Below are 23,573 nucleotides of genomic sequence, written 5' to 3'. Positions count from 1 at the left end.
AATCCCGGTTCACCCGCGGTAGAATTATTAACTAAAGGCTTAATGCTTTATCTTGCAAATGGGGAGGTCTGGAGTGAGCATGTCGTCATAGTAACCGTAAATAACAAGAGTGCCGGCTACTGCGGGTTCAGATGTTAGCGTTAGCAGATGATGAAAAGTATCCGTGGGAAAAGGAGAAAAAAGTGAAAATGCTAGCTACGAAAGCTTTTAATATGGTTATTCCGCTGCTTTATAGGTCTGCTGAGAAATCGCAGCTAAATCTAGCAAAACCCTTTTTTGTTGCTCTTGACACAACATAAGAAGGTGCTTCCGAAAGCCTGTCCGCATGGGAATATAACTAAGAGCATGCTTAAAACACAAAACGTTCTTAAGCCCTATTGAAACTTTTTGAACCTTCAAGACCAATTTCTCTCAATAATCTACGCATCAAACTTCAGAATATTCAACAGATATCGATTTTTTAGTCGTTCTTTTTTTCCCGTTTTGTAAGCTAATAGACCACCATAGGCTTTATGGAACCTTAAAATCTTACTGCAACCAACGTTTACAATAACAAAAAAAATCAAGTCTTTTGTTAGTCCATTCAATCTATGAGCAGACTTTTTTTTGTTAACAGTATGTTCTCTAATTCAGTAAATTCTCAATATGTTAAGAGACATTCACTATGCTCGTCTCGGTGTTCATTCGTAATGTTGTAACTGGACGTAAAGATTACTATTTTTTTACCGATGTCGTGTTCGATACTAAGTCTATTAACTACGTCACTGATATCGGAGATACAGATCTGAGAAACTTTGGAGGTCACAAAAGTTGCAGGCACCTTGAACGCAATGCAACGCCGATAGTAAAGACAGCCCCTGTTCATGCCCATAGGCCGATCATAATAGGTAGCACTATTTTTGCATGTTCTTACTTAAACAATACACGTACTATCGAATATTCTATATTTTTCTCAACTGTTGCTGTTGCGGCTGACGGTGTAACGGTGCCACTTGGTCTCACAGACAACAACTGCGAAGAGATGAAGCTGGCATGTACAGCTTTCCCTCCATTCGAACCTTTAGATTCAGAGTGGAAATTGTATATATATATATATATATATATATATATATATGGAATAATCGAAAATCGCTTGACATAGTCTTACAAATATTAATGATTTTTACATTGCAATTCACAAGACCGAATTCGGTAAAATTTTCCAATTACGTTATATTTGTAATTATTTCATAATCGGGACGCAGGTTACGTTCAGTTTCTAGTTGACGAAACATAGACAGTACTCTACGAGACGGTGACTGTCACACGCTGGAGGCGAAAGGATTTTACCTGTTTTCACTTATAGGCAGGAGCGTTGCCCTAGATAGCTCTCCAACAAATCGCAAAATATCCGACAAGGGACAAAACAAAAAAAATTACATATTATTTTTCTCTTAGCATGTCAGGTTAACATCAGCAACGACGGTAACAACTGCGGACTCGAGTTGTGGGTATGGAGCACAACGCGGGCCTCATCTGGTTTTAGGCGGTATAGTATACGGGAAACAAAGGATGACCCACAACATGGCGATATAAAGGTAGGCGACCTTTGCAAATATACGAATAAGTCCTTTTTATTTATACAGATTGTGTAAAAATTGCGAATATACGCACCAGGTCGCTGGATAAATGCCCTAGTGGTTGGTAGAGCGTTCAAGCTAGGCCAACTCAAGCATGCTTTTCATTATTATTGCTAGTTCGACTAACCGCTTGACTGATGAGGGCAATACAAGCATTATAGTTCGTCGTGTTCAGTACCCAGTGACCTTCGCTATCACAGAGGCGGTACGCAAACGTTTCTGCAATAATTCAAACAGCATAAAAAATAACGTTCATAAGGTTAGCATGGTGACAAACAAGCGATTTCGTGCAGCCATCACTGCCACTGTAGGTCGCCGACCGGTAACAGGTCATGATAATGAAACGCTACCCGACTCGAATCGAGCTGCTAACTTAACGAGCACGGGGAAGTTCCTCACTAGATAAAATACGGCCAGTAAAACGTTTAATTTACGCAAATGTACGTACCAGCTAGCAACAAGTTTCGATAGCGTCCTATTTAACGAACAGTAGGACTACTAAAGCTACCTACGTTTTGAAGGAGGACATATCACTTTGTATACATTTGCACGCGTATCGGTTCTTACATACTTTTCAAGCGATATATTCAAAGAGCTTTTGAGAAACTCTTGAATAACTATGATGAGTTTCGCAAAGCATACAGAACTGCTAGAGTTCACGTGGGTTGAGAAAGGCACGATCATGTTTTACCTTAAGAGGTAATATAACGCAGAATCTCATGAATAAATAGCGGGTGCAATTCCTATATTCTATAGCAACGGCATCAACGTGCAGGTAGTCAATATACATGCTAAGAGCGTTATCGTCTTTGAGGTAGTATGAATTGAGTATTGTTATTTTTTTAGCTGAATTATTCGAACGATACATGAGTTGTAGTGAATTATGACAGATAGAAAAGCAAAGAGCATCAGAAAGTTGAACGGTCCCATGGTAGAGTAAACAGTCTAAATTTCCATGCATACTTTTTCGCAAATACAATAGGATACAGGCCCATATCGACACCTAGCGAGTTAGAGACAAGATTGATCAGGATTATCTCCTAGGATATCATACTTGAATTGTAACTTCCAGGCGCCGATAAAAATGTCAGCTCTCGAGGATCCATCCTCTTACAATTCGACATATATATTAGAGCTTTAATGATTTTTTTTAAGGAGCGTGAACACAAAAGTTCAGTTTAAAACAATAACACTTTAATGAGTATATATATATATATATATATTGGAAGTATTGCTCCTAGACTGACGCAGATTCAGACATTTTTTCATTGCTACTCAACTTCTTCATGCGACAGACGAAACAAAGTCATTAACAGCGATTCCTATGAATACTATTTAGGCCGTTGGTAAATTGTTGATGTTGGTTGAGACAACAGTACCATCGTTTAGATGATGCATTGTCGTACGTAGGACAGTACTAGCGCCTTCTTCGATGTTTAGAAGCAGAAGGCGACACGAACGCTGAAGCAACGACGAAGGTGGAACGGCAGGCCAACATGATAGGCCATCCCATGCTACCGGACATCCGCTGGATTCTGTGCCTGAGCTATTGTCCCCGGCTTTTGAAATATCAAATAAGATGTAGCAACAGAAAAGAAGAAATATAGTTCCATTAGATAGTTTTTGACACGCTTCCAGGCACCTATGCAAGCTTACCTAGCTTTCGGTCCTATTACACAACCATTCTTGCCGAAATTAACGATTAATGTCTATCGAACTAAACACGCATTACCCTATCCTTAAATCGGCGTACGAACAAGCGTAATATTCCACTCTACTAGAAGAAAGCAATCTTATTTTTTTGAAATTTAATTTTTGCAGTTTATCTGAAAATAAAACATAGCTGCAATTGATTACCGTAATTACTAGGTTGATGTCTAATTTCCCTGTGGTGAGCTGTGGTAAATAAGGACGTAACGCTGTTTGTTTAACGGACGATAAAAGTTATATTTACAGGATCTGGGCCTGGGCAACAATGGTTTGAACTAAGGCGCAGGGTTAGGTAATTTAATTTTATTCGAATGTAATCTACACGACACCGTTGGCAGCCAAAAGATGTTTCTGTAGTATTAGAGATCGAATAATATAACCTTCGTGTTTCTACTCGTTTAAGGACTACGATGCAGCGCCTATAGCGTTTTCACGTGCCTGTGGCATCCCCAATTCTACGAAGTGTTCAAATTCGACTGTGTTGCCCAGATAGAAATTTAAACTACCTCTGAAAAAAACTAATTGTTAAATTAATACTTAATTTGGAAAACGTGTATATATTGACATATACTCGCAAAATAGTGTTATTACTATAGCTTGTAGATGCAAATGGGACTTTCATCTATCCTACAGATGCATAGATGAGTGAAATATGAAAGCCACGAACAATCCAATTAAAGCGGTGCTCTATTTAATGGCTGAAGAAGATTTGTGCTCTGAGTGCGTTCCTGAGAAATTTTATTCATCAGCAACTTTTGTTTGCCTTCCTTATTGTTTTAGATCCCAGTTCTGTTCTAAGTTACTAGTGAAATTTCTCCGCATGCTTTTGAACCCTAATACCCTTCATAGTGCCATCGTTTTGTCACTTTCAGCTTTTAGCTGCCTTTCTTGTAGCTCTATTATTTTACTGTTTATCCCAGTTTGTACCAAACACACCCGATTCCGTCATAGTCAAAACAATTGTCAATAAGCTTTGATACGCCAAGAACTCTGAGCTCAAAATCGGCCACGATGAAAGCGAACGTAAAAAGTCAGGCTACCAAAAATCAGGTCCGCTGTACAATTCGAAGCTGTAACACGATAGGCTTTCAGAACACTTAAATTATTGATTATTAACGGCTTACCGTGCAGATAAGTTTAATCCGTGTTTATGTGAAAATACCTGCACTAGCCATAATACCTTTAGTTCTTTCTTCGATTATGTCACCGGAAACATGCACCTTATAGGCACATAATAGCTAGTGTTTCTGGCTTTATAAAATGAGGAAAAGGACGAATTGACTATAGATCATTGTGAATCGCGTGCAGACCATAATCAATAATAACGCTGAACGCGAATAGTTAAGAGAATAGCGCTTGCTTACTACCTAAGCAGACTGGCCGATGAACGTACTCAGTTTTTTCTGCGTTACCTGCGGCGAGCTCCTCGGAACATCTCATGACCTGGTTCTGCCGACAAACTGTTTGATGTTTTACCATTCGCAAGCAAGACTCAAGATCTATGCCCTTTTTAAGTTTCGCCTTAACCAAATGCGCCTAACGCCACGTCACTTATGCATGCTGGCAGATGTCATATTTACTTGACGAGACAGGCACTGGATCAGTGTCGATAAGAGGACGTTCTAAACTCAGCTATCGGAGCAGGACAATTGGATACAAATAAAGTTTAAACAAGGTGCCAGCAAAATCACCCATTATAACAGAAGGACAAACGCCTAACAAATCTCATTATTCTACCACTTCGTTTCGGGGCAGATAAGTGTTTAACCTCTACCTGGGCGCATATGTGTCTGCGAAAAGCTCATGCCTAGTACCTTACAATGCAGGCCGGCCATGGGGCTGTTCAATAGTTCACAACAACGGGACATCGTAATTCGTTTCTGATTGAAGCCAGCCATTGAAGTCACGAGGCTGTGACGGGTTGGAAAATACGCTGAACTTACTCTTAATATGTTTAGTAATGGTAAGCCAGCTATGTCGCAAAATGAGCTCATTTGGCTTAGAGACTTGAGAGTGATAGATGAAGGGCCACTTTCAATATACTGGCCTGGGCAAAAATAAGTTCATAGTTAGGATATGGAAAAAAATATATGTTTATAGTTAGCTAAAGGATTAGTCAACAGGTGAAGCAATATAATAAAAAATCATTATTTCACAAACATTTGCTCCGCTTGTCTTACGGTTAGCATATTTATGACCATCAAATCGATTGCGAACTCAATAGAAACAATTTATTCACCAGTGACCCCAGTTGATCAAAAGGATCTAGAATGCTCTAAAACAGCCAACATTGGCGTTATTTTGCCTCTGGGTATTCTCGAGAAAGCAACTGATCCAAATGTGTTATTTTAAGGTTGTCTTATTATTATTAGCTCTACCTAGTAGGGCTTCTTCTATTTCTCAACAGTAACAGCAAAAATATAAGGCGATCTGCAAGCTAACAGGCATCGTTTTAGGATATCTGCCCTGGCTTTTGCCTTTCTTTAGGGGACTGTGCTCTCCATCATTACCTTACTCCTCTGTAGAAGGCACATTAGAAGACTAGTATTATCGACACGTTCTATCCAAACAGTTGTACACGTACTGTCCATGGCTGACGAGTCCTATCAGTGAAAAGGACGGCTCTATGAATGGAACGTGCCGATGTACTACTCCCGCAATGATAGGCATACCACCAGTTAACTAGGAAAAACCCATCGACTAGATACCTGATTTTTTTCTTCAGTTGCATACGGTATTACATGGAGGAAGCTGAACTTATATGGAAGTGAGACGATATGAGCGAGCCCATCTGTTTCCAGCTAGGGAACGGTGATTCAGTATTTCTAAACTATGAAACTGTCAGAATATTTTGGATTCATGCGGATTATAAGTTTAGCGCAACCGCATAATTAGATGTTATTCGCTGCCAAAATTTCAAGATGTGAGGCCGTATGCAACAGCTAGGTACTTTTTCGTGTTTCAACAAATTTCTATTGAAGGATGTAAAGTATGCAACAAACCTACGAAGTAAGACTTTTCTACTATAATTTCACATGCTCCTTTTCAACGCCAAATCGCTCGTTTTAGAAAAGTCGTAATATTGACTTACACTACATGAGCATCCTGCAGGTCATTCGGATCAAGATAAGGTGGGGCTATATGGGGCACTGCGTTTTAACCCTATATGTAATACATTTTATATAGAATGTGAAGCCTTACAGCGCAACTTAAATCATACATTTACATATACATATGTCAGGCTAAACTAAGGTTATCGTATCGTTATACCACATGCCGCTTTTGCTAAGGGCATGTCATGTGTAGTTCGCTAGGAGAAAAATAGTTTGACGATTTCGATAGTATGACGTATTGACCGGACAATATGGTAGATGTATCCATCAGATTACGATCATAGACTATAATTTGACGTGAGTCAGTATTCATGCTAGAAACATGCGTAGCCATATGGTAGTTACATAGGTGCCAATGAGGTCAAGCTGACTTTCAGGAATGATTTGAAGTCAGGAAAACATGACTTATCGATGTTCAAACTATTTAAAACACGGTTTCACCCTGCGCAGCATGAACTGATATGGACCTATGATAAGCATATGAGGACTTTGACTTGCCTAGCAACAAGAGGTTAGGGCGCATCGGCTTCTGCAACTATAATCAGTGTCCTTTCTCCAAACTGAGTCGTAAAAATATATTCCGTACACATAATTAAAGAGTGTTTGACGAATAGCGTGTTACTTTATTTTTTTTTATTGTTTCCTACGATAGCCTTGAGCAAATTCTGGCGCATATGGCCTCATAATCGCTATATGCATCATCGTATACATATATATTACGGTACGTAAATTGGGACTTTCTATTATGGTTTTGGACATTTTTGTATATGTGCTAGAGGTCTTATTCATGACTTTTACTGAATAAAGGTAATTGCAGCTTGAATGCGGGCTCAAACAGTTCATATGCTTAAATGTAATTTCGCGAAAGCCTTTTTGATAGCACGAGTAAGCTTGTGTCGAGACTTGCTGGGCTTTCTCCATGACGCTCTACTCATAGTAACCGGACGGATTCAAATCCGAGTTAGCTCCATCTCCCCCCTTCGCCGGAACGTGATTGTATTTTCAAGCGACGAATCCTGCACTGATTAGTTTGTATTGTCGAAAAACGTATGGTTTCCTTTCAGACAAGTCAGTTGTACATGGGTGTCTCAAAGTTTGTAGACACAGAGATAAACCTCTCCAGTGATACGTTCGCTTTTCTGAAAGAAGGATGGTGACAAAATGTTTCGTTTCCTTTACTGGACACCACACACAGAGCATAAATTTTGGCCAAAAGTTTGTTATCTGCAGTAGGCACATCTTCTAAATCATAAGTAAAGCAAAAATAATTTTTGTGGTTTATTTTTGAATCGAGGTGAGAAATTTTCCCTCGGAGAGAAATCGAAGATGCCTAGTGATTTAACGTATCGAGAAGCAAACAACATCACTCAAATCTCTTGGTTTTCTTGTCTTCAGACTTCTGTGACAAACACGGTCCGCGACACTTTGCGTTCGTTCACAGCGAACTTCTTTAGGGGATAAAAGAACGTCACCAGTTAACGCTGAAATCCGCACTGTTTTTTTGTGTCGTGTCGTCAATTTCCTGTTGTATTGTGTTGGACCCTGTTTTCGCTTCTTCCGCACCTACAGCTAGTTTTTGTCGCACAGATAGACTTTTCTTGTGACCTAGACTGTGTACGTTCTCGGTGAGGGTTTGTCTAGCCATCAGAGCTTTCCTGCCTTGCTTTAAAACGGACCAGTTACCGTATAATACTTGAAAAATAACTGATAATCAAATGTCCGTTGCGACAAATAGATCGTTTCTGTTTGCTAATACACATAGTTCCGTGTGAAGTGAAAATATAGTATTTCCCGTAGCCTTTACGTTTTTCTGTCATTGAGAGCTTAAAACGTAACTTTCTACCCAACAAAATTCCACGTCTTAACTGTTCGCCCAGAATGAATAAATTTAGTTTCATGTGATTTTTAGCTGCTTCCGTAGTCATGCTATTCACACGAAGCTCGGTCTGTCTGGAGGGCCCGTTCTGAAGCTGTCAAAAAACCACTGGTGGAAACTATTGAAACCTACTCCCAGCTTAATTGTTCGCAGTGGAGATAACTTCACTTTCACAGAGATTTCACGTAAGACGGTATTCATATCTAGAATATATGTAAAATAATCTATAAGAGATTTTCATAAAATAATAGGAACAAATGCGGTTTTTAATTCTAGCGCTGCATAACAGGCGTTCTGTTTTTTTTTCATATAAAAAAACATGCATATCGTCATGTTGCCCCGGCGGTTAGAGAACCAAGGTTAGACGTTTAGAGTCCGACAGTAAAACCCACCAAATTGCCATAACACAAACATAGCTAGTGCATCGTTCGGCCTGCAACACCATGTTTAGGCTAGAATTTGAGCCTTGAGAGAATAAAGTCTTGTCGGATGCCAGGTGATCGCTAAATGATTTTCGCTATTTAGATAATAATTACTATTGACAAATTATTATCATCATACGAAGCAATATATATATATGAAACAACTATATCATACACCTATATCACTAAATTATACATATTTTTTGTGTATCGTTTTTTGTGATTGGACACTTCAATAGTAATTCAAACGGTCATGACAATAACTAAACGAAGAAAAATATACTTGTACACTACAGAGAACGTATCACCGAAAAAAAATCTCTACGGCAAGTTCTGGGAACTTTTAAAAAAAGAGAAAATTAAGTACTTAGAGTATGTTATGTCTGAATTGAATGCTAGCTACATCCGATGATGTTTACAGCCAATATCTTTCACATGGGATAACGTAAACCAAGAGACAGATTAGAAAGGATTATTTCACTTTTATTATATATTATTATAGTTATTTATAGAATTCTGGCTATTTTTATTCGTTTTTGCGTACACACAGTAAAACAGGCGAGAAACTTAATGTTTTTTTAACGTCGCACAGAACGGATACTGGTTGTGTATTATGTAGCCATTTCGATTGTAACACAGGGGTCATTCAGCACTAACGAAACATAACTTTACTTCAACAACTCGCATAATCTCTCATTTACATAGATCTCTCAATTACACGCTCTGCACACCTATACAAAAGTTATGTACCCAAAAGTTCGGAAGGCGGTCGTTTCACCTGCAAGCGTACGTCATTCAAATCGAGCGAAGTCAATGAGCCAAGACTGGGGTCACTTCAGCAAGTTAACTTTGAGATTTATCGAAATGATCTTCTTGCTGAGGCTTGCTTATTGATGTTTCTTGCTATATAATATTTTAAGAGTGTTCTCTTAAAAAGGGCTGAAGCTTACTGGTGAAATAACTGCGAGCGTTTAGATGTGCATACTCTGTGGCAAATGGGGCGGTTTTCGGATTATAGCAAGCGTTTACGAACCGTTGAATATTCCCTTAGTTGTTATGTGTCACGAACACGTATAGAGTTTATGATAATAAAAGTATCGTTTGAATAAACATACAACAAAAACAAGTGGCTTAGAATCAATTTAAGAAACGGTTTCTTCAATTTGAGCAAAAAAAAAAGTCAAGACAGAAGCTTATACAAGGCTTTCGTTGGCGAAATCTTTATTGAGGTTAAGATGTCTTATCGCAATATTCGTGATAATGCTCAATTACACGTGCAACCCGTTTTCCCAACGTAATTTTCCGTAGCACTGCGCTGTTTAAAGCTTTTGGTAGCGATGTTCAATTTGTCAGCGGAACAGAATAGGTGATAGTTAGTGCAGGATAGGTATACGGGAGGGAGCAAGAAGGTTTCAGATTCTAATCTGGTAAGATCCATGCAAATTTTTTCAACAAAGCAAATTATAATTGTCTTCATAATGATGTTTATTCGCTTCCGAAGCTCAAAAGCACGTGGCGCAGACCTTATAGTCTTGAGGACTGTAGTATTTACTGTTCACGTTCAGACCATATTGTAATACTGGCTAACTTATGCTGAAGTCAAACTTTTAACCTAGATTAAAAAAAGTCCTTCACTGATTGAAGTTATGGAATCTCTACAACGGTTAATCGCATCAATGCACTCCAGTTTTGCTAGGTATCTTATAGAGTAAAATTCATAATAATTTTGCCGAAAACTATATTGGACTGCAAGCCACTCCCTTATCGACGGTTTGACCTAGAAGAAAAACACCACTTATTATTTGCAACTGTCCACGGAACCGTTTTGTTATTACAGAATAAATAAATAAATATGTTTATTTTTCCCAGAGACATGAGAACAAAACATCGGACGGAATAATCCGACCACCGAACGCATCATCCTAGCTTTTATTGCTACTAATATCAAATTCTATTCTAGCTAGTTTCACTTTTATCAAAGTTGGTTCAGACAGGACGAGGTATAGAGATCATGTGTCGCTGCTTTTTTAAACACTGAAAGCCTGCTCCTCATCACCGCCCTGAAACACTGCAGAAACCTGATTTAGGCTCATCAGTTTTGAGGGGGCAAAATTTATTTGCCTTATTACGTTCGAAACGGCCCCGGCGATGATTTTCAGTGCTTGAAGAAGTAGAAATGTATAATTACTTGTTGTAACTGGGTGAAGTTACGTTTAGTGGTCGTGGTTTTACAGATTTTAGCATTAGCGTTGTTAGTATTCTTAAGGAAATGCACTAACTAAGAGCATAAGTCTGCTTCTGAATGCAGTAAGTTGCTTTTCAACGTATGGGCGTTCCAATGGACAGAGTTTCATTAATGCCGAAACCGTGTGCAACACAGGAGTATTCATGAGATAGCGATAAACAATCGTAGAGTACGGTGCCAATTATATAAAATTTAGATAGTGTTTTTTTCAATTGACGCAAAACATAGAAACCGCCAGATGGCTCAAAGCGAGTTTTTAGGTTAGCCATGATCTAAGAGCCGCTACGATATTACTTGGGACTTCGCCAGATTTAAGTAAATGCATCAGAGAGTTAAAATATCGATAAAATACAATATGTCTGTTGTAGTTTCCAATAAACGCTACTCGAAATAGATTTCATAGTGTTGATGTCCGTTTATCTTCCCCGTGTGTATATTCGTCGTCTGGAACACGTGGCCGATATTCCTTCGAACTTGTGAAGTTTCTCAGAGAGTCCAAGTGCGAAAGCAATTTCACGCATTAAAACTCTGGGTGGATCAACATCAGACAAGCCAGATTGTAATGACGAGTTTGCCATTAGTCTTTCATTTGCTCAAGAAAGCGTCTCGAGGTTATTTCGCAATATAGAGATCCGACTATCTGTGAATAAGGGTAGGCACTTTGTGTTTGGTTGCCTTTTACCCAATAAATGTCAGCTTGTTGTATATTGGATAGTACATTAACAATGGATATGCATTCGTCGATTTTTCATGATTTAACTCGATAAATAGGTCACCTTACTACTTGTATTAGTTTATTGCTGAATCCCGTTGCTTTCGCTCATGTCACGATTATTGAGACCTTTATAGATCTCCTCATAGTGCGTGCATCATTTATTTCGAGAGTCGGTGAAGTTCCAGGCGATTTTTGTGAGTATGTTTCATCTGTTACCTACCTGGCCTGCCACAAGCATTTTGGATTCGCACATTGGGTTAAGCGCTCCACACTGACAATTTCTTCAAAGCCTCACATGAACCCTCCTTTCCTTTCTTATTAGAAACTTATCCTGGCCCTCCTTCGCCCGCTGCCATGTGAACAGGACGTAGCATTAAAGTTGATATGGAGAGCTCGTTATTTTCGAAGCAATCTGAAGCGCCTGATACTCCTTTAACAAGCTTTTAGTGTCGCGCTGTCGGGCACCCCTGCGTCAGGTATTCAGTGAAACGGTCCATTGCAACCGTCTGAAGCAAGGAACCAACGTTTGCAATGAACATTGCCACAATTCCTACTAAGTCTATTACGGAGTGGTCTGCAGGCTGTTGGTTAACAATATTTAGTCTGGAATAACTGCAGGAAGCGTTACTCGTACTTATGGCAATATTCAATGCTTCTCTTGCCTCGTAGCCCTGCCAGTTGCTTTTCCAAAAACCCAAAAAATAACGTGTATAATATCAATGTAAACATATTGCTGACAGGAGATGAAGCTGTCGCTTATGTTGGGCAGCTGCAGTAAGTTTCGTAACGGACCAACTGATGGCGACACTGAACAAACAGCAAGTGCTGACAATGTATTACCTCCCGAAAGTACACACAGAACACGCTCACCGTACGTTAGTTAGTATGGGTATCTACACTTTTTCAATACCAAGGGACAGGGCAGAGGTTTACTCTAAAAATGTGGCAAAGCACGCAGCTGTCATTCTAGGTTGCAGGATCTGTGCGCGTAAATCATTGGCGAGAGCAAAGGGACTCTCCAATAAGTAAAGGCACACAGCGTAATCGATGAGGCCGACGAGGTCTCGAGAGTGGCCAAACCGCCATAATGGATGAGGGACAACCGACAGCAACAACAGGTTCGTGTCCGTACTCCGAAATTTAGAACTGGCTGCCAACAAGATGAATCCGAATAACAAAACGATCATTGCTGCTAGCATTCGACAGCGCTATCCGGTATAAAACTGACAGAAACCTAAGCCGTTTCACCTTTCACACTACTGGAGTTTTACCCTACTGCTGTTTAGCCGCCCGTCCCAGCGCGAGTGGACACGCGAACGGTAGCGCTGCTTTCTTTTACAATCCTCGCCTGGGAACAATGAAACCGATTCTTGTACATAAAAAGCTGTTCTACAGTGATAGGCCCTCCAAAGTGGAAAACATGTACAGGAAAACAGGACTAAATGAATTTGGCGTGTGGACAACGGCCGACCCGGAAATACCAACTCTTGTTTGTCCAATAAAAAATGTCTTCGTATTCGATATATTTGCCACGAATATCAACAAAGAAGATATGTCGGATCAGATACCACCTTTGAGGGCAGGGTCTATTGAAACGGCGTCAAGAAGGCCGAAATCGGAAATCAAACCTCAAGGTACGGCGGGCGATATCTGTGTATACGCAGGGAGCCCAGAGATCGACACGTATTATCGGTTTCTAACCACGGCTGCAAGGCAGTGTATTCCCTTCAAAGGACTCAACGCGTTAGGCCGTAGTAGAATGTAGAATGCTCGATGGCGAAACACATTTCACTTCGCACTAATGAACTAGGCAGGCTCAGGCCAGGATCGAGATTATCGAAAAGCATAAAATAAAAGTGTTAAGATAGGTTGCCCAATTTCTACATGCATGACTTCAAAGTTCCGGAATTATACAATTCCCCTGTCCTGTGGACCTGGAAAAGCTCCAAGCGCACTTCCCAGGTATCCTAAGCTCGAACATCACGATTTGCAGTGTCCGAAATTACGGACGGCGTCCCTGGACTTCATAATTAGAAAACGTATAGGCCCGGCGGTATATATGAAGAGCATATCAATGAATTTGTAGCGTTCACACTTTGTCGGACCGCCTGTTCGTCCAAATTGAATCAGTCATCTGTTTCATCGATTTCAGAACTGCGTTTCACGTTCGTTCTAGAAGTCTTGCGCCAACAAATCTGGCACACAAGGAAATGCCACTCGGTGTCTTAGCATGAACGGAAGATGCTACAAAGAAAAACAGTACTGATCGACGATGGGGTCACTGAAAATTATGGTGTCGTTCAGTGATCCACGATACAACTTAGGTCCCTACTTTTTTCAATTTTGATTAATGAACTATATTCGAGTATCAAACACCGATATCCTTTCGTGGAGCTACTTTTGTATGTTGATGATTTCGTACTATAAAAGGAGGGAAAGCCCTGAACTGCTGTGTTAGGCGCGTTGGACGTCAAATTAATGAAGCCAAGACGATAGGCATCAAGTTCATCGCAATTGAAGGCGTCACGAGAATGACATATCTCGTTCGGACATCGCGGACATAGCGATTTTTAGCTTTAGAGAAGAAATAAAACATATTAATGCATCTAACCTCTCAGAATGGAGTAGCTATCCCGCGATCGGATCCCCAACCGGCGTCCGTAGTGTCAGCTCCACAATTTGGCCACTACCGTACATTTAAAAAGGGATAGATGTTTTGATTATAAAGGAATCTTTATCTAACAGTTTCCATAGGTTTTGCAAAAATACTAATAGATTATTTTTTTAACTGTAAAACAAAGTACGTCTAGAATAGTGAACTGAGCAGTATTACAGAACACAACTGCACGAGGAGTAGCGAGAAATGATATGTAATGCGTTCAAAGTCATGTAAATAGCGTGAAACATCGCATAATTACTCGTAAGTTAAGCTTTACACAAAGTGTATGGTGTAAAGGAAGCAGGCCTTACAACTGAATGTATCCTGTCTTGGACCGAGCCTTCCGTAAAAACAATCCTTTAGAAGATTGTTACCTGTTGTAATCCTGAACATCAGCCATATAACCTTTTGACTTTGAGCACAAGCGGCACTATTAGTGAAAGGATCTTTTAACGCCGCAAAAAAAGAAAAATCTTCCTATCTCACTACGATACCTTAAGTGGCAATTTATCTACGGAGATCTAACAAATGCTATAGGTTCTTTGTCAGTTTTTATAATCATCTATTGAACCCAAGTAGTAAGGCTGTGTTGCGTTGACGTTATTGTCATTAGGGGGGCGCCAAGGGAACTTTTTCAAGCTGTATTGTAAGCATTTTAATGACTCTGATCTCTTATTTGATATGTTTACAACCGGCTAACGCTTGTGTTTAAAGCATAATATGTTTACAAGCTTGGCACTTTCATGCCTGTTTTTATTCAGTTTTCTTTTCGCACTCACATCACTTGTTTTATACTACAGGACCTTATTGATTGAAGCGTCCATTAGCACCTAAAGCGGCGTACCTTATGGTTACATACGTTATATATTGTTACAGTTGTGATATCGAACAAAGATTTACACATGCTGATAGGATTTTAATACGCATTTAAAAACACTGTGTGTATTAGATATTATTAAAAAAAAAATATTTCATAAGCTTCTCAGAAGGTAAAGCTTACCGGAGTAAACTGGTAGTGTGAAGGTGGTCACACTGTGATCGAAAATAACAAAAGAAGAGAGACGCATCGAAGTGGAACACAAGAACTCGTACAGACGAAACTAACAAGAGAATATTAATACAGACATGTAAAAGCTTTTACTCTAATAAATACCTAGGCAAGAACCCCGCGTTATGGATTTGGCGAAGATCTAGTCAGTAACTGCTTTTATGTTTGTATTTCTGCACAATTCGATCGCCATTAATGGACTTATAATGCGAATCTATTCTACGTTACTTTAAACGCCTTCAACTAATGCGAAGGCACTAATACTTGAGTCGCAATCCGAAGTGATTTTGAGTGTACACAAACCCAATACGACTTCACCTGCATCCTCAAACTTACCTTCGATACGATAGGACATATTTTAAGCTTCTAAGTGGCCTGTACAAAATTACTTAGGGACCTCAAATACTTTATATCCATTAAAAGCCTGTGGGGCAATAGAAACAGGACCGCATCACCGACACACAGTCAATGCAAGTAAACAAAGGGCTCGACCTTTTTTAAGTTTCGTTTTCCTAAATTGCCGCTTCATACCCTACAGAAAATGAATTCCTACAGCAGTACTTTACGGAGAGGCTCCAGTGGGGCACCGCTAACCCTAACATATCTCCGATTTCGAATATCGACCACGTTATAGAATTTCTCTACGGAAAATAAAAAGGAAGTATGGAAAGAAGATAGGATTAAGTAGCATTTGTATCAAATTGCTGCTCCTAGAATAACTTCTGGTTGATACCTTGCGTTTTCTGCGTAAGCCAAATATTCCAACGTAGAATATGGATGTTGTGTGATTTACAGCAGCCGATATGGGCAATAGGTCTATACTTTTTGTAGTTCATACAATAAAACGTTTTCAGGCCGCCGTCAATTTATAACAAGCCTAACCCAGTAGGCTTAGGGGGTCTAATATTGTCGATCATACAGAATACTACTGTAGGTACTTGAGTTGATCCGACTAAAAAGATTTAAGTTTATCTACTTGTCGTCTTGGGCTAAATTAATTGTTTACTACCACTCTAATTGTGGCCTTCCGGCTGATGCGGTGGTGGGGTGTATGGCTTGGGAGAATTAAGAATTGCCAATGGCGCTGGTATTCATATACAGTAGAAGGGGGACAAAAAAACTACATTCATGTTTTGAAAGACAGAGAACGGCGTATGAAGTATGCGTATTTTTTTTAGGGAAGACAGATACATAAATTCTCTCAACTGGCTGAATTAATAGTTCTTTAAACCCCCTGTTTGAGAGGGCTGGCAGTACTCCCTGTGGTTTGAAATTAAAATTGTGGTTAAATAAAAAATCATGCATTATTCAGATACAGTTATATTTCGATGGATTTGTGAAAATGTATTTAAAATAAAGATCACCAAATAATCTCTGTGAAATGTATTAAATGCTTGAGAAGATGGGAATATGAACTTCAAATTAATATGTTTTTGAAAGGGGTCTCGGACGCCTTACGGTCCACCCAAGGCAAATCAAGTTGATATTAGTAAGTTCAATGTAGCCCACAAGGTGTCTTCCAAGGTCTTTAAGGTCTTTAAGCTGATTAAGCTTAAAAATAAGTTTTACAAATAGAACTTGAGGATTTATGCCAATGCACAATCACTATTTTATTGTTGTTAACGAACGACCAACGAACTATCAGCATTATTTGATCGGGATCGAATACGAGATGGAAAGTGTTCGACGTATGTTGAATTGCTCCTGTATTAGAAAATATACATGAACAGATGTCCCGACGAGTCCGAATTGTTAACTAACATCCGTTCATAGTACGGTTGGTACTAATGTCGTCATTCTAGGTTGTATGATGCACGTTGCCGCCGGGAACAGCTGTGGAATCGTTCTGGCAACGCTGTTGAAAATGATATCGGTCACGGCTGACATAAAAATTGTGTCATTAAAAAAGAAAAGTACTAATCAGTACGTACTAGCGCGCCGATTCCTCTGCAGCTCAGGGCACATTTTTGTTCGCATAGGTAACGTGTTTGCCTACTAATGGGTGGACAAAAAAGTGTTGCGGGTTCGAATCTGGGTATAGACACGTTTTAATACTGCAGTAAAAAAATCGACCAGTCTGTGATTCGTCTAGATCCCTTCATATTGCTCGTATCAAGTTCCCTGTTTTGACAAGTGTTTTAGCAATGCCAAAGCAAGAATGTCAAAGCCTGTGATAAAAAAAAAACGACTGAAAATCAGCAGTGAACAAAATGTAGCGATTAATATTTAGAAATGCATTACCTACCTACCAAGCAGTTGTATGCTTCCATATTGCACACAGCAGGTACAGAACTTGTGCTTAGTGAAGGGAGATCATATGTTTAGGAAACAGAGAACCAGATTTTCGCTATTTACGTTTACAAAGATAAAACGTACCGTATTCAAAATGTTTTTTATTTTATTTAAAGATTATTTTACAAAATTTCAACAACTAGTATAATACATGATATTTCTTGTTTAATAAAGATAGCTCGGTGAAACCGATCATAAAAGAAGTGCTAGAAACACCAGGTAGATCTCTACCACTGATAACATTCTCGGCATAAACATTATTAATTTTAGAGCGACATTTTATTTTGTTATTACACTATAATGTACCGTTTAAATTGAAACTTTTCTTTGTTAAACCTCATAGCAATTCGAGCTGCTTTTGCGGTAGTCTTTCTAGTAATTCGAATGATCGTCAAGAGGTCGATATTTCGGAGGAATAGATGCACTTCGAAACATACAAATGGCTACGACCAATAGGTGGATTGTCTCTTATATTTACACTTGATAACAACGGTATAGCACTGACTTGAATTTACTTTGAATGTTTAATTTACCAGCGGCTGCAATATCAAATTATATTGATGATAATTATCATTCCCTTTCATTTCACTTACATTGTGTTGTCCAGTACTGCAGTAGCTGGACTTGAGCCACCAATATCTGAGGTCTTCTTTCACACACTCCATCGTCCAAGACGCTCTTGTTCATTATAGTTTATTCACTGAATCGCGTTCGTAGTAACTTATGACTTGCTTCGAAGTTCTTAGAAAGGCTGAACCATGGCTGTTCCATAAAGGCTTTAAATTGGCCTCATGGTCTTAAGTCGCAGTACTTGGCATGGGGTGTTGCTTTCGAACTTAGTAAAAACCATCATTGCCTCTTATAATTGCTAGACAGGTGGGAAAAGTACGTCAGTACAGCATATTTTCGTGTTAATGAAACGCGCTGGTGGTAGTAGGTCCTTTGATTTTAGGCGACCATTTTGCGTACGCGGTCTCGTAACTCTTATTCTAGGTAGCTTTCTACGATTTCCGTTGATCTGCTGATCTGAGAGATATACAAGATTTACTTCAGGCGTATTTTATTTGCATGTAACGCGTAACTGAGCATAAAGTGACACTTCTAATACAGAAGAGACTTAAGCTTATAATGAGTAAAAGCGAGTGGACCCAGCCGCCTGGATACGATATGAGCAAATCGAGTCTTCAAAAGCTTTCATCAAAAAAAAGAACGCGTTCCTCCGTTACTTAAGAGGTGTGGTAACCCTTAGAGATCAACTAGTCATGGATGCTAGGCTAGTTATCAGCTAGCGTTCCGTTTCATATTTTAAAAAGTACTGATAGCAATAAGAAATGTTATAATGGAATGCTTTACCTATAGGTGACCAAACCTATTGTACATTATATACATATGAAAGTTCGGATAACGTAATAGTTGAACATACCAAGCATACATCGCAAAAAGTATCCATGAAAAAAACTGGAATTAGCTAAAGGAAATATCTTCAAAATTATTATTAGTCACGGTCTCACAAATTGACGTAGGTGTCTATGTCGCAAACGGTTTTGAAGCACATGGTAGTAAAGTTCCCGTATCGACGGTCCCTGAGGTCTGTTACCACCCAGGCTATCCTATTGGAAGACATCATATCTAGTGCGTTCTAATGATTTCTTTAGCAAATTTAAGCAGAAACAAGTTAAAGCGCAATCCATCAGAATTCGCGCGCTTTCCAAGGTGACTATATGAGAACCGGTATATATAAGTATGCTCTGGCACTAAGCCAAGAACGGATACGCTCAGCGTTAGAGAATCCATCGATTGACTTTTCGCTAGACATGACGATTATCCCTATTAAGAGAAAGCGATCAGCGTAAGCAGTCTACCTGCGCGTCTCGTATTATAGGTGTTGTAAGCGAATACTACATGTAGCATTAAATTCATCGATGATGTCATCAAGGGACACGGAGGTCATCACCCTCGTCTCTGTGTGAATTATTTATAAAATTAGGCATCACTTGGAGGTTAGGTAGGTCGGCGACCACAGGCAAAAACCATCATTACTGTCGTTCCAGAGTCATGAACATAAAGTTGTACGTATACTATATTGTTTTGTAGTAATCCACTAGTTTGCATAAACTTCGTTCAGAATGCGACCCTGTCCACATATATTAAAGACTGTAGAGTTGGTGTAGTATGTCCCCTTATCATTGGTTCGAGAAGCTAAATTTTCCATTACATAACTTCAGGTTGAGAATCCTTCTAGTGGCAACCGTTACACAGCCATCGTCTTTTCTTATGGATAAAATGTATAATTTGCAATTTCTTGCGAGAGCTGAAACTTTTCAATACCAAAATCCCCTATGTGCCAATAGGGAGCACCGTGAGCGTATTGAGGGTAGAAGCTGAGCACTATACGTGTATGCTTTAGATTTTTAGGGACAGGCTCAAACGATTGCGGAAATGGTTTTTAATGTATGGGCGTCCGCAAATAAAAGAACACACAATCCTTTTTGTCTTTATCGTTTTTCCATCCAAATGACGACTATTTTGTAACAACCATCTATGTGCTAAATGGCTCACAATCGGCCTTCAGGGAGAATGCGGGAGCTGTCCAATTATTATGGACATCCTAGCTACGAGTAGCTATGAAAGGCCCAGTCAAATCCGATTGGAAGCCTATTTATTATGCAAAATCATGCCTTACAGCTAACGTACGGTACGCGTGATTATTTCAAAAAGAAGTGATATACGCTGTTGTTTCGTATTTCAGGGAGAATTGGCAAAGTCTATGAATCGAAGGTATACCCCGTTTCGAGACTTAGAGCTGACAGCAGATCTTCTCATAATCTAGCTCAATTGTAACTTTTGTCTACTGAAAGCTGCAAGAGAAAACCGAAAAAGACTTTTCTCGCGATCAGATCCTTGCTGGCTTCTCGTTTCGCGAACAGTAACGTATTCTAGATTGCCTACTACGTATTGCCGTCGCGCATCATACAAGAAAGTTTCCGATTGAAAAGCTCGTAAAGCATGCACCGTTTTACTGGATAGCTGAAAATACGAATTTTTATGATCGTCAGCTTGTTAATTGATCACTGAATTGGAACTAGCAGTTCCGCATCTGTTTCAAATCCTACACTAGTAACTCACACTGCGAGCTTCGATTTTACAATGTGCGCCCCCGATAAACAGGCAGGTGAACAAAAAAACGAGTATTAACACAATGCAGTGTCAAAGAAAAACAGTAGAGTCTTTTAGCTCCATTTATGAATTCTCATGTTCTCTGCTTATCATGACAAGTTTGCAGCTGGTAATAAGCGTAAATCAACGCTTTTACGAGCTTAGCAGAAGCAGATTCGTATCGACCGTATGTATGTAACAGGCTGCACGAGCGTCAAACACTTCTCTCAGGCTGATGTAGATGCATGCGCTGACTTTTTGTTATAATTAAGATTAATGGCCCTCCTCGTGTTGATCGATGATAAAGGAAATCTCTAACAGGCTAATTATCGCAAGGTAAAAATGGCGCAAATAAAAAGACTGTTAGATCTATTAAAATTTCACAGTTACTAAGTGTTGCTTGTGATACCAATTGTTTGTTTTTGTTTTTAAAGCTGTCTTTAGCTAGTAATTAGTGCTCACAGTTTGATTCGAGTATTTTCTACATAGCGTAGGACGTTGCAGAGACAATGGCAATTTACTATCTTTGTTATACACCTAGTGAAATTCGCCACTCTCAAGTTAAAACAAAAAAAAATCTGAAAAAAACTTGACGCAGCGAAGCAGGCTGTACCACATTATTGTTCCCGTGCTACAGGCAAACGCTGCAAACGTCGACAAACGCTGAGATGCCTAAGGGGAAGTTTGTGTCTAATGCTTTTAATTTAAACTTGAGGTTTTTGGGTCTAGAATAAATAGACGAATAACAGCAAGAGTAAGTTATACAGTTTGAATAATATTTGTATTACTTATCCATTACGGGGGACGGCTTTACGAATGCTCCTAGGTCGAACCGTCCGAATTGCTATTACTATTGCTCTTTATATTACTTTGACTCCTAACAATCATTTGCTTTTTCCGCCTATCGAACACACTCGGACAAGCCCTATGTCTGTATCACTTGGCCGAACCTACAAAGCTGTTGACTTGCTTTTACAGTTGTCATCACTCATTGTCACAGTACCTAAAAACTATCATATGAGAACCCCTGTAATTTGCATATGCCAAGCGAGGTCACAATACTTTTGCCAGTTTACATGGTAGGATACTGCTCTGTTGCTGTTTCACACATTAGGAAATTGTCTTCTAAAGCGCATCTCAAGGAATATGGACACGCAATTAGGGCGTAGGTCCAAGTAAAACGAATGCAGGGCACGGAAAAGATGAATGGAAAAAAACATAATGTGTTCTGAATATAAAAAGCGAATATATCCACACTTTGCTTAACACTTGGACCACTCATCAGCGCAGCACGGACTGGTAAAAAGGACCTAAGACATAAGGAACCCTAAACTGCATTTACAAACAAATGGTGCGCCTTTTAGCGTTCCTCGCTGAATAGGCTAGTTACGTTTTGCTAGGTGGGAATTTGACCCTAAAAGGCAGAAAAAAACAACAAACCAAACGGTCGGCCGAGGCAACCGTTGTTTTGGGAGGAGGATACAAAATTCTGTAACAACATCTAAACAAATGAGCCTTCATTAAAGCAACCAGGCACTAAAGTAGTGCTGTCGCGGGCTTTTGGTGCGTTTGCGTTTTGGAAGGTTATGTGACTGAGATTGCAGGGTTTAGTGGATCCTAGCGTGATGAGTTAGGGTCTCCACTCCGCGCACAATAATGAATCCTTCTGCATCTCTTAAACAAAATACAAACAAAAAATTTGAATTTACACCAAAGCGAGGCAGATTCGTGTTGAAATCTACTCATAAACCAGAATATTATAAAATCAATTTAAAGTCAATAGGCATCATGAAACGAACCTAATTTTGCTACGGTACACATATTTACAACGCTAGTCAATTGAGAATCGTCTGTTCGTGTAGCCGACCTCTATGCAAGATAACCTGTCAAGACTGATATCGCACAACCTAAATTCAATGAAACTTACGACTTAGGATGATACATTTTAGGGTAGCAGAACTGATTGTTGCAAGCCGCAAAAGAAAGTAGTGGGTTTGAACCGTACGCAATCTATCGTAGTGAAATCCTCGCTACGTCGTCGAGGCTCCGCTGCAATTATTCACTCGTATGAACCATGGACTCTATACGTGGTAACATACTTATTATTATGGCGAAACCTTTAAGGCGACAGATTCCTCTACAAAGGATCACTTGCGTTTTGCCCAGCTGGCAACGTTACGAAGTACTCGGTATACATATATATGAGAAATGTAAAACTAATGTCAATCCAAACGTTGACTGCCATCGAAAAGTGTAGATATTTAGTGTGAGGTTGAAGCTATACGCCTGAAGGAGCCGTGAACAGATATGGTACTATGATTTATTTTTTCAGCTGTTCACTATTGGTATGATAATAAATATGCCATTGAGGAATAAATCTATTATTAAGCATTAAAAACAAAAAAGCGTATGTTATAACAGTTAACCTACGATACTGTCGTCGAACTTGAGATATAAGAAATATTTGATGCAAGAAAGAACGACACTGGGTTCGAGTGTGGCGTACGACTACACAGTTAGCGCTTGCAATTCATGACAAAGATTGCCCTGTCATCACAACGCAGTTCTAACGTCGTGGAAACTATCTCCGATACGAATAAGCGATATTGTTATGAATCGCCTGGGCCTAAGATTCGAAGTTATCGATTGCTACTAATTGTAGGTCGACCACAACATACGTTCAATTTCTTAACTTTTTCGAGTATTATGTTTTACTTC

At 39.4% G+C, this 23,573-nt stretch overlaps 2 protein-coding genes and 1 long non-coding RNA gene across 13 annotated transcripts in view; 1 reads left to right on the top strand and 2 right to left on the bottom strand.

The window, feature by feature from the left end:
- The window catches only part of LOC111250935 (corticotropin-releasing hormone receptor 1-like), an 83,986-nt gene that overhangs the window by 34,290 nt on the left and 26,123 nt on the right, over positions 1-23,573 (bottom strand). For 6 of the 9 annotated variants that reach the window (XM_086989686.1, XM_086989687.1, XM_086989685.1 and 3 more), the window contains 2 exons: positions 2,999-3,178; positions 1,747-1,838 (listed from right to left, as the gene is read on the bottom strand). The exons of 1 other annotated variant lie outside the window; for it this stretch is intronic. In XM_086989686.1, coding sequence (XP_086845812.1) covers positions 1,747-1,838; positions 2,999-3,178 — 272 coding nt within the window. Of the gene's footprint in view, positions 1-1,746; positions 1,839-2,998; positions 3,179-18,292; positions 23,539-23,573 lie in introns of those variants that run through there. 2 more of the 9 variants (XM_086989688.1, XM_086989690.1) reach the window with 2 other exon arrangements.
- Positions 1-23,573, top strand: part of LOC111250937 (uncharacterized) — a 48,782-nt gene that overhangs the window by 17,929 nt on the left and 7,280 nt on the right. For all 3 annotated transcript variants that reach the window (XR_015328018.1, XR_015328027.1, XM_086989693.1), the window contains exon 5: positions 1,438-1,577. Coding sequence is in view for 1 of the 3 variants with exons in the window: in XM_086989693.1 (XP_086845819.1) it covers positions 1,438-1,577 (140 nt within the window). In the remaining 2 variants the exon portion in view is untranslated. The remainder of the gene's footprint in view (positions 1-1,437; positions 1,578-23,573) is intronic.
- Positions 673-1,706, bottom strand: LOC147755695 (uncharacterized). The gene is made up of 3 exons (XR_015328031.1): positions 1,654-1,706; positions 1,330-1,359; positions 673-1,058 (listed from the first exon to the last, which is right to left on the bottom strand). It is a non-coding gene; the product is annotated as an uncharacterized LOC147755695 (long non-coding RNA).

Source organism: Varroa destructor, unplaced genomic scaffold (genome assembly GCF_002443255.2).
Source record: "Varroa destructor unplaced genomic scaffold, Vdes_3.0 BEIS01000005.1, whole genome shotgun sequence".
NCBI lineage: Eukaryota > Metazoa > Arthropoda > Arachnida > Mesostigmata > Varroidae > Varroa > Varroa destructor.
This window is presented reverse-complemented; position numbering and strand designations above follow the sequence as displayed.